The sequence below is a fragment of the Falco biarmicus genome, chromosome 6, assembly GCF_023638135.1.
Source record: "Falco biarmicus isolate bFalBia1 chromosome 6, bFalBia1.pri, whole genome shotgun sequence".
Taxonomy (NCBI): Eukaryota; Metazoa; Chordata; class Aves; order Falconiformes; family Falconidae; genus Falco; species Falco biarmicus.
Genome location: NC_079293.1, coordinates 5,377,255 through 5,394,106, shown reverse-complemented (window position 1 = coordinate 5,394,106; position 16,852 = coordinate 5,377,255). Strand labels below are relative to the sequence as shown.

At 46.1% G+C, this 16,852-nt stretch overlaps 1 protein-coding gene across 9 annotated transcripts; it reads right to left on the bottom strand.

The window, feature by feature from the left end:
- Positions 1-496: 496 nt before the first annotated feature.
- On the bottom strand, positions 497-16,381 carry CNR1 (cannabinoid receptor 1). 9 transcript variants are annotated; one of them, XM_056344005.1, is made up of 5 exons: positions 15,176-15,918; positions 8,684-8,777; positions 8,184-8,241; positions 4,697-4,756; positions 497-3,183 (listed from the first exon to the last, which is right to left on the bottom strand). In XM_056344005.1, the coding sequence occupies exon 5, from the start codon at positions 3,120-3,122 to the stop codon at positions 1,701-1,703; it is 1,422 nt and encodes a 473-aa protein (XP_056199980.1). In that variant the 5' UTR covers positions 3,123-3,183; positions 4,697-4,756; positions 8,184-8,241; positions 8,684-8,777; positions 15,176-15,918; the 3' UTR covers positions 497-1,700. The 9 variants fall into 9 exon arrangements, with proteins under 9 accessions (XP_056199980.1, XP_056199982.1, XP_056199979.1 ...); XM_056344007.1 differs by lacking the exon at positions 4,697-4,756; XM_056344004.1 differs by lacking the exon at positions 8,184-8,241.
- Positions 16,382-16,852: the final 471 nt, after the last annotated feature.

Genomic DNA, 16,852 nt, shown 5'->3' with positions numbered 1-16,852 from the left:
CAGAAGCAATCCCACCACGGAACAGAGTCACCGCTTCCCTTCAGTAACTTCTTCCTTGAAGCCGATAGTGTCAAACCTTGTCATCTGTATCCTCACCTGATTTCAAGCAATCAGATTTGAATGCTAATGGCCTTAAAACAAATTATAATTTATTTCTGGCTTTCTCAGCTTTCAGGAACACCACCGACAGCCGCTTCAGTTGTCAGTGCGGGCTCATGCCATGCTCTGCCGCTTGTTTCCATTTATTCTCAAGTACAACTGAAAGTTTGCTTTCTCTAGCATGTGGATACCCCTCTCAGAGTGGGTTGGGATGTTTTTAATATGGTACTTTCATCAGTAATCAGTTGGAAGAACTCAATTTTAGAAACAGAATTTGTGTGCAAAGCGTGCAACAAGAAATACAGTTTACATTTGGTCATAGTGTCCTATCTTAGTTATGCTACCATGACTCACACCGATTAGTATACTTACACACACACACGCACACGCACACATGTACACACACATAGATATTTATTTATATACACGCTCACACAGTAAGAAAATGTCTGACAATATTTCCTCCTCTTTTAGTGAAGACAGGAGTCTGGCATCTCAGGCTCTGGATCTGCTTAAACCTGGGATACGGGAATGCGACACACTTCAAGTATACATCGACGGCACAGTGATAACATCGCACATTGAGTCTGACACATGCTGTCTTCAGTGGTCCAGCACCAGCACGTGGCTTAAAACCAGATGCCCATTAAAGGAGCCAATATCCGGGACCTTCGCTTTTCAGTGTTCATATTCACACAAAGCCCAAGAGCGGGGCGATAGTCTTTACAACCACAAGTGTCCTTCCGTATAAACGCAGTGGTATTTAAAAGTCTGAACCAGTGCATTCCTCTCTTACATTCCTCCTCTTATTCCTTTGTTGCTGTTACTCTCGTATGCATGTCAAAGTAAAAGGTAGTGGGGAAATAATTTTAGTAGAAGAACACAAAGCCTCTCCCCTAAGTCCACAGAAGACCACTAAAAGTGTAAAATTTCCAAAATAGCTCATAGGAATTCTTCAAATACAGTAAGTGTTTTCAATGGGGTTTACATATCACGTTTCACATTATTTCCACGGAAGTCTACCTTATCACTTTGTTTAATCAGACAAATATCAATAACACATAATAAAACAGCATACAATTCACAGGACACGACACATTTTACAAAACCTCTAAAACTCAGCACTGCCGCTTTTGGAAAAAATCAAAAACCTCCTATTACTTACAGACATGAAATACACTTCACATTGAAATGAACAGCATGATTACAAGTTTCTTTTTTTCTTATTTGATGGTACTGGTTTAGGATGCGTTAGTTTTCAATTAGGTTTCACAATTTTTTTTCACACCCCCAAAAGGAACCATTGCTAACCTGGTATTTATTTTCTCTGTGTTCTTTCAGGAAATTTACTATTATTCAGTAAACACTTTTTGAGAAAAAAAAAATTGAAAATTTAGCTTGAATCCCTAATTGTAAAACCTGAAGAACTGGCTGATGGTAATGCTCTTAACACAATCATCACTCAGCTTACAATGACAAACCAAAAAAATATTACAGGAGGGTACAAACACGTTAAGCCACGGGTTTGGTTTTCTCTGTTGTGGATTTTTGTTTTTTTTTTAAACTAACTCCTTTTCTCACAATGCGGAGAAGTCTCTGACTTACAATGCTTCAGCAGTTGTGTCTGTGGAGACAGACATGGTAACTTTGGCAATCTTAACTGTGCTCTTAATGCAGCTCTCGGCAGCCCTGTGCACGTTGCCTGCGTTGTTGGCGTGTTTGTGCTGGCAGTCAGACTCCATGCTGTTATCGAGGGGCTGCGCGGTTCCTTCGCAGGTGGGGAACATGCTGCGGAAGGCATGTCGCAAGTCCTTGCTCCTCAGAGCGTAGATGATGGGATTCACTGTTGAATTCAGCAAACAGAGCATGCTACAGAAGGCAAAGACAGTCTTGATGAGCTTGTTCATTTTCCCAAAGACATCGTACACCATGATGGCAAGGAGAGGGCCCCAGCATATGATTAAAACGACTAGGATAAGGACCAAGGTTTTGGCTAACCTGATGTCCATACGAGTTTGATCAGGCCTAGTGATCTGTACCTTACCGTCCTCTGTAGACTGAATGATTATGCTTTTCTGCGTGCCCCGCTGAATCATGCGAACAGCGTGGCTGTGAGCCTTCCACAGTATGTACATGTAGGCATAGACAATGAACAGCAAGAGGACGCTGGTGACCCCGATCCAGAACATCAGGTACGTCTCGTCGATGAGAGGGAATATGTCCGAACAAACAGAATTGAGCTTTTTGCAGTTCCAGCCGAGCAGAGGCAGAACGGCTATTACAATAGCGATGGTCCACATCACACAAAACGCTACAACAGCCTTTGGTCGGGTAACAATCCTTTTGTAAGCTAGCGGCCTGTGTATAGATATGTACCGGTCTATTGCCGTGAGGAAAAGGCTACCTACAGAGGCGGTGAAGGAGGCTGTAACTCCACCCAGTTTGAACAAGAAGACGTTGGGGCTGTCCTTCCGGTGGAAAACATGGAAATCCACAAAACTGTAGACAAAAATCACGCTGCCCAGGAGGTCGGCCACAGCCAGGCTGCCGATGAAATGGTAGGAGGGTCTACACCGGAGGCTTCGGGAGTGGAGGATGACACACAGGACAAGGAGGTTCTCTAGCACTGTGAAGGTGCCCAGGGTGAGTGACAGCACGGCGATGGCCAGCTGCTGGCTGGGGTTCAGGATCATAAAGCACTCCATATCCATGAAGTTCTCCCCACACTGTATGTTCTCCTCATTATCCTTAAACGTGGACAGGGACTTGTTGTAAAACTCTGTGATGTTGACCTGATCCGAGGGAATAATGCTCAACAGGGGATCATCTCCTGCAGTCATTTTTTCTTGGAAAGGATCACCCCTGAAGGAAGACAGAGGGAACTTCTGGGGGTAGTATCCCAGCTTGGATGCCATGTCGCCTTTCATGTCTTCGTACTGGATATCGTTGGAGCCCACGTAAAGGAGATCTGTCGTGATTGTTCGGAAAGTTGTATCTGCGAGGCCATCTAGGATTGACTTCATAACCCCAGTCTGGTTGGTTTCAGAGAGACTTGGGGGAGGAAAAAATGCATCGGAGGAAACCCTAGAAGGGGAAAAGATCAGACGTCATTAAGATAAACAGGGAAACAAACTCCACAAACAGCCAAACTGTCCCCAACATTGACCCTTCTCTTGCATTCAGTGCAGGTCTAGCCTTTGCCACCTGCAGGAATCAGGGTGAGTCAAGCACTTAGAAAGAAATCATCTGGATTTCACTAAAACTGAATTGCGCTAAGAAGTGACGTGAAAAATGGAGGCACAGGGAACTGAGTATTCCACAGGAAAGTAATTTTCATTTCTCATCAAAACCTTCCAACCTGCTCCACCAGAAACATATTTTTTGCTAGACCTGAACTTGGCTCCTGATTGCAAAGTACCTTGCAGACCAATATTCCTTGGGCTTGCTTCATTTAGATAATACCAAGTGCCACTGCAGGAGAAGCATTAAATTGAATCATCACCTTCACTGCCTTTCTTTCAAAAGGCAGCAAGGGTTTTGAAAGCCTGACAACAGAGAGGGAACAGGGAAAGAGCCGTGCACTCTGAAGTTTCACCCAGTATGCCTGTATACCCATCATTACCCTGTTACAGCAATCTGAGGCCTACTAACATCCTGAATTTGTTATTGCAAATTTATTAGCAAGGTATTTAATCTACAAATATAGCTTCATAACTCTAGCCCTTCCTTCTGTTAGGCGAACTAAGGGAACTGGGATGTTTGGGCTACATGGGGGAGGTGGGCTGTCACCCAGCCCTGTCCACAGCTTTGGGAAAAGTGACCTGCATCACCGAGTGAGTGAGTGCATCACAAACCTCCATCAGGGCAGTCCATGTTCGCCTAGAAAAACACAGCATCAAGTTTGGGTCAGAGTACAAATGGCTTAAACCCCAGGCAAAAGGGACCAGGAGCCACTGCTCCTGTGAGAGGCACAGAAATGTAACTCGTCCCACTGGGGACACCCTCAAAAAAATTCTGTCCCTTCAGAAACGGGGACCGCAGCAGAAGGTCCCCAGGTAGCCAGTGGCCTCCGACTCCCGTTAGCCCAGCCTTTGCTCATGGATGGTGAATAATTGCAGGGTGCAACTCCTGGCCTGGGTACCCTTGGGAGGGCACCCTCATCAGCATCTGAGCATCTTACATGCATCAACATGTAAGACAGGTCTGTCTTACAGCTCTTCTTATGCTGTGCTCCTTTATATGACTTTGCCCATAAAACATGCCTTGAACGTGCATTGAACATCTGCTTTAGGGGCCCCTTCCACCAGCAGAGTGACTGAGAGTGGTCTGAATGTAAATAAGAGCCAGAATCATTGCTTCGGTGTGCTACAGCTATTCCACATCTGCTACGGGACACCTCGACGATTTCATCAGCAACAGGAGCAAAATCAAGCTTCCTCACGCTTTTAGAATGGATGAAATTGTTTGTGACACTCAAGAAATCCCAGATGCCATACATATGCTTGTACTGACTTAACCTCTTCACTTTACACAACCGACAATAAACGGCCAGAAAAGCCACGAGAGATTATCTGCCAAAACCCAGAGTACTGATCACCTCAACTCCTGAAGAGGAGACTCGCACGGTAGGTACCACAGCTCGGTTTTCCCATGAAAACTAAAAGAAAGAAGAAAAGGATTCCTCTCTACAACAATACCAATACTTCAAACCAGAAGAAATCATGAGCATTTCCAAAAGAAGCAGAGATCATTTGGCTGATGAGATATTTATACCCATATATATATATATATATATATATGCACTTACACAAGAATTTTCCCATAGTCTAAAGTTTTGCATTTGAGTCAGCAGGCCCGCACCTCGAGTGTTAAAGGGAATATATGTACCTAGACCTCCGAAGACACTGCAACTCCAGTGCTGCAAACAAGGATGAGTACAAACAACCCTTACTGGGACGGTCTAACACACAATACACACTGACTGCATCTGCTTTTGCAGACATCATTTGCTCAGCAAGTAACAACATAATCATTAGACAGACAGACAATATTAAAGAATTTAATTTTGATGGTGTGAGCAGTGAGGGAGGTAAATGCCGCTGATGCACACATTACAAATGAACAGCAATAATCTAATATGTAAGGTACTTTTCTTCCAGAAGGTACTTTACAGCTGTTTCTAGTAGAACTTGCAGATGTTACATGTTGCAAAAATGACCCTGCTGACAACTGACAAATCTGCTTTGGGTGAAGTCTGGCAACTTTAAACTTGGCATTATAAAACCAGTTTAAAGCCAGGAGTGAAGAATGTGTTATTAATTTGAAAACTACCCAAAAAATATTAAATAAATCAAGTAGCTCTCTAAACATGTGAAGATGGCTGTGGTATTCTCTGCTATTCCAGCTTATTTCTGACAGAAGACAAGACAACCATTTTAATGAGTAAAGCCACAGCCCCATGTCGAGAAGATCATGTTTGAGTAAAGCTTCAAAAACTGTATGCAACTGCGCACTTCTGCTAGACAGACAAACAAATTGTTGCGAGGTAGCTGGTCCCTGCTGGAGTCATGTTAAGTACAGACTTCCTCAGAATAAGGTGCAAGCCGCCACACAACCCCTACCTTTGTCTGAAACACAAACGAAAGAACACGAATTCCTGTGTGCTCTTTCGAAGGTGGCAGCGAGTTATGTGACAATATCACTATGCATGCATATGCTATGCTAACAACACGGTTAATGGGATCAGGAGAGGCAAGTCTTACTCTGAATTTCAATGGTTTTTTTCCCTCTGTATTTTTACATTGAGATTATTACAGTAATTTCCACCTTATTGTCTCTGCAAAGAGAGTTTTCTTTGAGAGTACTTGGGAGTTCATTAGTGGTGTAGTTTAGACTTTGGGGGATGCAGCTGACATTAATTTTGGTTTTGTTTGCTGCTGGGAATATCATAATTGGAAATTTCTAGCAGTATGTGTGCATGCACCTATTCAAGTAGCAGTTGATTTTTATTAAAGTTGCAGTAAAACAGACATTCGCCTGATCTGGAATTGCACTTTACTGGAATTTCGTTTATTTTAATTTACATACTAGCTTGTCCCGGTACAAGCTACAATACTGAAATTCACTGAAGCGATCAGTGAGGTTTTCCATGGCTGTCTAGTGAAAACAAGACCGGACCTTTGGCACTGCGGTTATCAGGAGAGTCCACGTCACAGTCCGAGGTGTCGTACGACTTGACAGAGACTGAAAAGCCAACGTCAAGACGCAGTGGTCTGGTTCTTGGTCTTTTCCTTTGCTCAGGCACATGTGCCAGTGCCACACAGATTTTGGCTCTGAGCTCTTCTGTCCGAACCTGGAGTGGCGAGCAGGCACTGCCCACAAGAACAGGACAGCCCATGCCATCTGGCCACGCTGCTCTTCGCAGCTGGCTTCAATGCAACCCAAACCCGTACTGCTTGGGACCCGTGGCCACCTCTATGCAAAACACCCTGGGAGCCTCTGTGGCTTCTCACTGCCTCCCTAGGGGACATGTCCCCTGCACAGACCTCTCCTCTCTGGACGGGGCTGGGGTGACGGCCATGTGCCACAGCAAGGTCCCCTCACGGGCAGGGCGGCAGCAAGGAAGAGCCTCCCTGCCCGGCCAGAATTCACTTTTCCAACAGAGCCTTTGAGTCTCCAAAGCTCTCAGCTTCATCCCTGCCTTAAATGAGCTCTACTACCTCACTCATTTTAAAACTGCTTTAAAAAGAACTGGAACATTGATTAAAGATGAGGAAGAGCCTGCGCTGATGCCAGCACTCAAAATTCCTGATGTGCTTCCACGACTGCATGCAGCAATTAACAGTAAGTAATGAATTATGATTAAAGATAAGGATTAAACAATAGAAAAAAAAAAAAATTCAAGCCTGTTTTATCTGGAAGACCGAACCCAGAAATCCCACGGCTGAACACCATTTCAGACTTCTCTCCCATCAACCAGCAGCTGTGGATGGGCGCTGCCAGGCCAGCTGTGCTGCCCCTAGATGGGGCGGTGTTTACAAACACCCCACTTCGCTCTCTGCACAGACCTGGATTTAACTTCTCCAGCCCATCTTCCAGCCTGCTCTACCAGGGTTCAAACGTATGAAGTTAAGTATCAGCTGAAGGTTGAAGACACAACTTTGTAAGGCTTTGCCCTCAAAGCAAAAGCGTTAGTTAAGCACTGAGGGGGCAAGTCTTATTAGTGCCCTCCACCACGTGGTTAGGTATAGCCTTAAAAGAAACTTGGATGCTATCAGAATGTAAAGACCTCTCAGGTGAAAGATGTAATATGTAAAAGGCTGATAACTCATCTTGGACAACAGGGAGGATTACACCCTCCCTGGACCTCTTGTTGGTTCACTCGGGGAGCAAGAATGTGACTTCATTAAAATGCTATTACCTAGCTTCTCCTGCTGTTCTAGGGGAGAAGGATGGCTGGAAAGTTTTTATCATTGTCTAAAAAAAGGGCTGAATTTATTATAATTTTCAAACCAGGATGACTGATAGAGCAATTTTAATAGCCTGAATAGAAACAGTGAATATCTGCATTCTTCCGCAGAAAGGAATTATGAGCAATACAATGATGCTACTGATAACTGCAAAAATGTTGACGTGGCAAGAAAAGGGATCAAAACAAGAAAGGGAAATCCACAACCAAACCTTTCTAGCTTCTATTTTAGAGAACACTTTCATCTCCATGTCTATACATTTCCTCTATGATACTCCAGCTAATTAAAAACAAGTAGGGCGAGTAGGTATAACTGAAACAGTTTTTGAACGCACCAGAATATGTAAATGCATTCTCCTTGCTTACACATTACCAGGTTTGCAAAGTCCTTCAAAGAAGGGCTTTATCTTCTGGTAAGTTTGCACAGTGGCCAGTACATTGGGACTCCTACCAAGCTGGGTCCACAAAGTACTACCACAGGAGAAACAGCAGTAATTTATACTCATCTGCAGTCAGCTGAAAAAGTGTGAGAGAAATTAGATCTACCATAGTAACTGTTGGCCTCCAGGAATTAGAACTGTCCTATAAAATGAAAATTTATATGGCTAATAATTACCTTATCCCATATGGCAACAAACAATACTGCTACGAGGACAGAGCAAGGTTTCTAAGCCCTGGAGAAAGAAATGCGCAGTCTGAGAAATGGCACTCTCAGGCTCCACACCGAGCAAGGAAAAAACATATGTTGACAAGAATGTGAAAGCAATGTTACCTCTATCCTATTTACTGTTTTACTACTCCATTTCCAACACTGTGCTACTCCTAGGCTATAAATGGCAAATGTGCTGTCACTCCTAATTCAGGAAAACTTGCATTCGTTTCAGTGGGAATTTTCTCAGTGTGAAGGATCAGAAAGGAGCACAGACGCTAGAAGAGGAGCAAATGAGGGATGCCATCTTCTAGTTACAGCAAGGCACTATCAGCTATGGGGTAAACTAGGGCATGCAACTAGCGAACCAAATTTTGTTCTTATGTAACATCATGGTATCTTTGTAAAGTTGAAACTTAATTAGCAAGAAATCACAGCTACATGGTTATTTATGTTAATTAACATACCGTTTGCACACGAGCAGGGTAGGGGCTGGATTGTTCTAATCTGGGGGCAAACTTGCCCCTACATGACACCCCCCTGCATCCAGCAGCTGACAATCTGAATGACAAAAACAAAACAAAGGGAAAAACAGAGTGTTAATCAGTGACCAACAACATTTTTAGAAGAAATAACGTTCTTTCCTCCCTGCAAAGTTTTGTTGGTGGGATGTGTGTACCAGTTTCAGCGCAGATGACTTGCAGACAGAGAAAAAGAGGCTATGCCTTACTTCCCAAACAGCCAGAGCATACATGTGTGTCTAAGATCACAGAGGTTCAAAAGCGAGGCCGAAGTCCTGCTCCATTTGGTGCAGGTGAAGGACCTGAACTTTGCTCTCCGGTGAGCCAGGGGAGCGTGCCGGCAGCCTCTCTGTTCTGCTGCCCATCCCTAAACTGCTTGAGTTGTTCCATGTTGGACCAAGAGTTAAATATGCAGAAATAAAGGCACTAACTGACACTCCAGCAGGCAGGGTGCATGCCTGATAAGATGAGAGGCTTAGCCTCAAGCCTTTTCTCTGAATTAAGCAAACCAAGGATGTGTCTCCCACATCCCACCCAGCCGCAGCGGGAAGAGTGGGAAGTGCTGCCCCACCCGCCTGTGAAAAACCCCCAAAGCTCCCGAGTTCACTTGAAACCCCTCAGCCTGTGAATTCAGCCCCCTACACACACATTCCCTACCAAATCAGAGACAAGATGAGTCACCGAAGTCACAAACCAGCAAGGGGAACGTCAGGGTCACGTTAATGGAAAACTTACAGCTACCCGGTCTGTCCAGCTTCTGGAGAAAGGAGAGGAGGCAGAGGTGGCTACTTTAAAACAATGTGGGATTTTAAGATCTTTCACACTTTACTTTACATATCTTAATTTCAGCTGAAGACAGAGTTTTGAGAGAGGATGAAGAGGCTAGCTGAAGCATGAAAGGCTCAGATGAAAGCGAAAGAGTGAAGCAAGAGTGACCTGGCATTTCCTTAAAAACCAGCTCCAGTTTAGAAACTCATTTCCCAATAAAGTAGAATGAAACAGGTAATACAAAAAATTTGATTCAGTGCTATGGTATTTACATATTAAAGAAAATGGAAAGAGAACTCATTAAGCTGGCCAATTTTGAACTCTCAAACTTTTTCACAAAAGGGGTTTATCTTGGATTTCAATATTCCAATAGAAATTGCTTCATTTCCAGCCTCTTTTCTAGCCATTCTCTGATGCCAAAAGGTGCAGGCGCCTATTACTGCTGAGCAGAATTGACATAAATGTCAAACAGAGACAGAGCAGCCCAGCCAGGTGCAAAAGAGATGGAAGCTGAACACTCAGTCTCCTGGAAATACCCAGAAGACAGCAGCTTAGCACACAACGTAGTTGAAGGGAAACAAGTCATAGGAAAGCGCAGAGCAGGACGTGAAAAACCCAGGCTCCACTGGATTCTACATGCTAAAGGTCCCCAGAAGAGTGCAACATCTGGAGGATGAAAACACAGGAAAAACACATTTATTATGAAGAAAAAAAAAAACACTCCAAGAAAACAGCTTCCATGTAATGACCAGAGCAGAACAAAAAGGTCAAGAATCTGTTGCAGCAGAAAATCCTAGTGAACTTTATTAAAAGAGTAAGGAATAAGTGACACAAGGGTAGCAAAACCACCAGGCTCCAGGGAGAGCTCTCATGAACTACACAGAGTACACGTCTGCCGCCTCCTCCCTCCACAACACGCTGTGGCCATAAGAAGTTTTAATCAAAGACTGTGAGACAGCAAGGAGATGCTGAGAGCAAAGGTAATGCGAGTTAAGGATCGGTGTGAAGGGCACTGGGAGGAGAGGTAACTACTGTCCTCATGGAGGGAACAGCACGTCTCCAGTTGAGACGGGAGCCAGCCGGGGAAAGGTAAGATGGGAAGACCCAAGCGGAAGGAGCCACTGGGAGACAGGGATGCTGATTTTAGGGCAAGAGAATAACTGCCTTTGTGATTGGCTTGGGGAAAGCAGATCAGGTGAAGGAGAAAACTCACGAGAGAAAACCTCCCTCCTCTTCTGAGCTACACGAACTTCAGAGACGCCTCCATAAGCTGAAGGATACAGCTAGCGGGATTTTCAGATCTCACCGTAAAGAAAGAACAGACCCACTGCTCTGCAGGCACTGACTTGCTCTTTTGAAAGTCCTTTTCTGATCTGTATTCAAACGGCAAAGGAAGACACAAAGGGCTCTGAGAAGGCATCCTTAGTAAGGTCACAGAAAAGGACAGCACTGTGTGCACTGGCACACGGGACCGAGCTGGGGACACGCAGGAGAGATCAGTTAAGTAAATCTGACCAGGGGCACTAGTAAAAATCAAACTGCTTAAGGAAAATTAAGTACAGGATGGACCTCAGAGGTGGAAAGGAAGAGAATGCTCAAATGGAGCCACTGAGTGACCCATGCAGTGGATAAACACACCAAAAGAGGGAATGGGGTTTACAGGTAACGACAGAAAGCGCACGGAAGGTCAGCAACACATTGCAAAGCAACATCCCTTCTGCCTCCATCCTCCAGAGTCTACTTTTCCGGAAAATTGTTATTAGGCCACCAAGTATCGGCAGTGCTCAGAAGCTAGGACAGAAAGGCTTTTGGCAAATGTGATGTCCCACGCCACCAGAGATAGCAAAGGACAAAAATACTCACTCCAATTAAAAAATGTAAAACATTCTTTCATTTCTGGAGCTGTCTGGCCTTTCATAAAATTTAAATAAGCTCAGATAAGTCTCTTCATAGCTACATTCAGAATATAATGATATTCAAATATACTGCCTTCACACACACAAACAACTTGTGAAATTATTTGCCAGCATATTAAGCCACTATACCAGATTGCTTGGCAATGGTGCATGTCTTCGATATATGCAGATGCTTTTCTTTTTAAAAAAAGGGAGAGAGGGAGAGAAGAGAAGAATTACAGGAGAATCTGATATCCCAGTAGCCAGAACAACAAATAGCAGAGAGGCTCCAACCAATATTACACCAGATCTGGAGAAATAGTTAAAAGATACAGAGGGATGAGTTACGACTTTTTATTTGTGTGTGTTTGAGTGTATATATATATATCTATATATATCTATATCTATGCATAAACTTACAGATAGACATACACAAACACATACATATGCCTGGAGGAACAATTAAAGTCTCACAACCGCTGCAGTAGTGTTCGTCATGTGTAAACTCAAACTTATGGTGTCGGAGAACAAGCAGACAATCTGGAAGTGTAGGTACAAAAAAATATAGGCAAGGTAACTGCTGAATCTCTTTTTGAATTCCCTTACACATAGCCTTCCTGGGGAAAAGCAAGATTCTAAAATGAGTACATCTATCACTGAGATCCTGCAAAAGTTACTTTGCAGGTAATGTACACATAGGTACCTATATACACACTCCAAACTTATGCCACCTAATTTTCCAGGCACACGCAAATCCTGGATTCTAAACAAAGCACTGCATTGTTTAGAACAGAGACAGAACCAACTAAACCCATTGATTTCTGAGAGCACGTTTCACGTATTCACCGCAATGGGAAGGTAGGAGCCCCCCAAGTCCCCAAGCACAAACTCTGAACGGTTTCCTAAAATGCAGACAGATGAAAATTACTCCAGTGAGGGCTCAAAGGGAACTGACAGCATTCCCTGCGGAACTGCTCCTGCTCAGTACTTCGTGCTGAGTAAACACACGTTTCTTAAGAACATACAACTACCATAAAAGGGGTTAACACACGATGAGGTATTATTTAATGCCATCTAGCCTCGATCTATGCAAACCAGACAACTGAAACGTATTAAAACACCCAGTTTTACCAACCGTTAGCCAAAGTATAAGGAGTGACATTATACGAACACACACAGTAGTGAAATACCTATTTTATCTGTAATTTGGATGTGGGTAGCTTCATCAAGAAAGGATGTTCCTACTGAAGAGAGGCAGGAGCGAGCTTGGGGTGTGCGTGTGTGCATCATAATAATGCCCTTGCATGAGGCACAAACTGCAGAATAAAATGTACTCCAACCTTATGTTGCAAACCCAATCATTTTTTATGGGCAACAATGGCACCTTCGGGAAAAAGAAAAAAAAAAAAAGTTCTTTCTAACGAGAAATTGATTTATAAGTCATTAAAACCATTTCAAAAGGACAGGTCGTGGCTGGTTTCAGCCATCATTAACAAAGCCAAGCACTTTCAAAGAGCCCGAGTTCTGGGGGGAAAATGCTTATCCCACCGACAGCGATCACATGTGCACTTTTTGCAGCAGTACAGTGTCAGCCTAGAAATGGAGACGTAAAGAGCAGTACTGAGAAGACAGGTTGTCACATTTTTAACTTTGCATTAATAAGAAATGCTGTTGCTGTCTATTCTGGCACATTTGCAAGCTTGCTTTTAAGTATGAGGGGCTGGCATGCATTTCCACTATAGATAGGAAAACAAGAGCAGCCTTGTTATGATTAAAAGGGTCTATTTCCCTCTGCCTTCTGTCTTCTCTGTCCATCTGCACAGCTGCTTTGAACTTGGCCAAATCCCAATGCTAGGGTCGCCCGCAGTACATATTTTAAATCAGCATCAGACTGTGTGAATTTGTTCCTAGAGGAGAGAAAAACCCTCCAAATTCTCACTTAAATGGTTGATGAGTGGTTTTGTAAAACATTCATCATTTTAGTGAATTTACATAGCCTGAACTAATTGGGAAATGGCTGTGAAACATACCTAAAATCATTTACTATTTCAGGAGGAGACTCAGATAAAGCCAATATAGACATCTGCAAAGAAATGAGGAGCAATCATTGAGAAAAAATTAATTCTGTGGATGCGCAGGTAGCCCACTGCATAACTAGAGTGAGGTCACAAAGTTTCCATCACAGAAGTTACGGTAATTTCTCTTAAAACGTGCAGAAGCAGAGAAACTAGGTAAAGAAACTAGAGGATGAAACTAGTAGAGAAACTAGACAATGCATGAGACCTGCAGAACCACGAATGGCAACGTGTTCGTAACAATCTTGGGCGACTAAATGAATATATGGGTTTGGGTTCTCCCTTGCCTCTTAATCTGCTCACCTGCCTCTACTCTGTAGAAATGAAAGCCATCCCAGCACTCCCTCTCTAGTGTGTAACACTTTCAGCACCAAAATTCCCAGCAGGATGATGGTCTGCAAGCATTTCGGAATGGCTACATTAAAGGCTGCAAGTCAGAAATTACTTTTTTTTTTTTAAAAAAAAAGTTAATTTAATTTCTAAACTTCTGTTGCCCAATCAGAAACCTGTGAACAGAGAAAGGGAAAGAAAGGCTTGCATTGGCTAAGACCTGCCATTCCTTCAGCAGAGCATGAAAGCCCTTAATGGGGTCCTTTATGCAACTCAGCTAACATAATTCACTGAAGAACAACAGCCAGGATCAAAGGCGCCCACCAGCTCATCCTCCTGATACTATAACCTGCTTTCACCTTCGCCCTGAGTTTTATAGGTATTTTGATTTGATTACTGTGGGTGTCGGCGTTATCGAATGGTCGATGAGGCAAATTCACAGCAAATAGTAGATTTCTTTACCTAGTCAACTTACACCCCCCCTGCTCCCCCCCCCCTTGGCAAAAGATGCCTGCTGGTTCAGTCAAACAATTACTGCTTTTTATCAATTCTGCTTTAAGTGTTTTTAATTCAAATGGTTCTGCCTCTCATTCCAAAGACCAACAGATAATAAAGCAAAGCTGTTCCTGGTAGCTACAAAACTAATTTTAACCTCAAGCAAATCAGGAATTACACATTCATCTTCTAAACTGTTCAAAGATGTTACGTTCGTTTCTTTTACGGCTGATTTAATAAACTCTGCCTGCATAATAAATATTCCTACTACAGTCACAGGGTTTTTTCCTTTCTTGAGAAGGTAAAACCCATGCTGGCAGTTTATATGAGGCGTAATTTGAAAAGAATTAAGCACACCCAAGCAATTTTTGCAATGTTGCACATTTTGTTATTAAATATGGTATTAAGTATCAGTCTCATCCTTTGCATGATCTTGGTACATGTGAACAGCAATGCCACCCCCAGCAGAGAATGCTGTATTCCTTTAAGAAAAGGTGAACAATAACAATGAAAAGAAGATGATACATCTAAGGGGAAAAAAAAAACCCAACAACATTACTACACCTTTAACAGATTAAAAAAGCCACGCTATGTTGTTTTGTTGGTTTTTTTTTTTTAATAAAAAAAGAACTTGTAGATACTCAAGGAGTATTTTGCTATCTGGCTCTACACTATGCATGTCCCTTTATCTTCTGAAAGAAGAAAACAGATGCCCAAACTGTTAATATGATCATTTGCTGCCATACAGAAAATAACACTGATGATAATTTTAGAGAAAGAAGGAAAACTACGGGCTTCATCTTCTGACACCATTTTACTTAATCAAACTGCAATCACAGTAATGAGCTCTCTGCCACCAAAGGCTTGGTACATACCTCATCCAGGGGTGTTCTCAATGGAGATTTGCAGACGTCTTTGAGACAAAAAGATGCCCATTTAAAATAAGCCCATCTGGTTACTCAGAATTCTTTCTCAACAGCTGAAGATTTCACATGACAAACACCGCGTGAAGTTTAAAAAGCTCACTCTTTTTTGGCTCTTTTCCCCCCAGACCTCCCAATTTCAGACAAAAACAACCCAACCAACCAAAACCCCTCCTGGGATATTCTGAAGATGCTGGATGCCTAAGTGACATCTTTTAACGGCACATCACTGCGCACAAAATCACGATCCGCCTTTAATTTCGGTGCCAGCCTCCGCGGCAGAGTTCGGGGAGGAGAAGAGCCGCGGCAACCCGGGCTGGATGCCACCCGCGGTAAATCACCGCTGGCTTAGGACGGGAGGACGGACCTCCGATGTCAGACAAGGTCCGGTGGGAGCCCGGGAGGCCGCCGGCTCCGCGCACAGAAGAATAGACGCGTGTTAACCACACCGCCGCCGGCCGCCCGCACCTCGCCCGCCGCCGGGCTCCCCTCCGGCCGGGCTGCCCCCGTCCGCCGGCCGGGGCTGCGAGGGCGAGACGGGCACCTCGGGCTACCGGCTGTTCCCCGCTGGCCCCGCCGCACCCTCCGGCTCCCCCCGGCCGCCCGAGGCGGCGGCGCCGGGCCGTGCCCGGGGCAGGGGCGAGACCCGCGCTCCCCCGGCCCCCTCCGCAGCGCGGGGCGCCGGACCCCGGGAAGGGATGCTGCCGCCTCCCCGCCGTCGGGGCAGCCGGTGTCACCCCCCGGGTGTCACCCCCCGGATCTCCCCCCACCCCCGCCCCCGCCGCCAACAAACTTTGAGGGGGACGACGGCTACCTGGCCCCCGGCCGCAGGGGTACCCGCCACCTCCGCCCGCCCCGCGCCGTCCTTACCCTCCGCACGGCACCGGCCGCCGTCCCCCGCCTGCTCCGGCCGCGCCGACCCCCGGCAGGGAGCGGGAGCGCCGCCCCGCCCGGGCACCCCGGCACTGGGGAGCGCCGAGGAGGCGGTGCCGGTGAGGGGAAGGAGGAGGTGGGAGACTTCTCCCCCTCGGCTGCCTCCCCTTCTTCCCTTCCCTCCCCCCGGCGCCTCCTCTCCGACCACCGCCGCCCTTACTCGCCCGGTTCAGGCGGCGCGCCGGGCTCCGCCGCCCTGCCGCCGCCTCTCCATGTGCCGCCCGCCCCCCCCGGCCGCCGCCCCCGGCCCTCCTCCGCCGCCTCCGCCCGCCGCCTCGGCGTGGGGAGGCAGCGCGGGAGCCGCCGGGCACCCGGCGCGCCTCCGGCACACGCCGCCGCCGCGTCCCCCCCCGCCTTCCGCCCCTCTCCGGTCCCATTTATGAAGCCCGGCTCCCATCACGTGTCAGTGTGCCTTTTGTCCCGGCCCTGGCAGCGGCGGAGGCGCCCCGCACGCGCGGGCAGCGCCGGGGGAGACGGGCGGCGGCGGCGGCCAAGCTTCGCCCCGGGGGAGGGACACGGGGACAGCGGGTGACACCGCGGGGCGGGCGGCGACGGCGAGCGGGCCCCGACGGCCCCGTGCGGGCCCCGTGCCCCGCGCCCCGGGCCGCCCGCCCGCCGCTGGCCCCGCGCCGGGGCCGCGCGTGATTGATCGCAATTAGCCCCGTCGTGCCGGCGCCCCGCCGGGCGTGGGGGAGC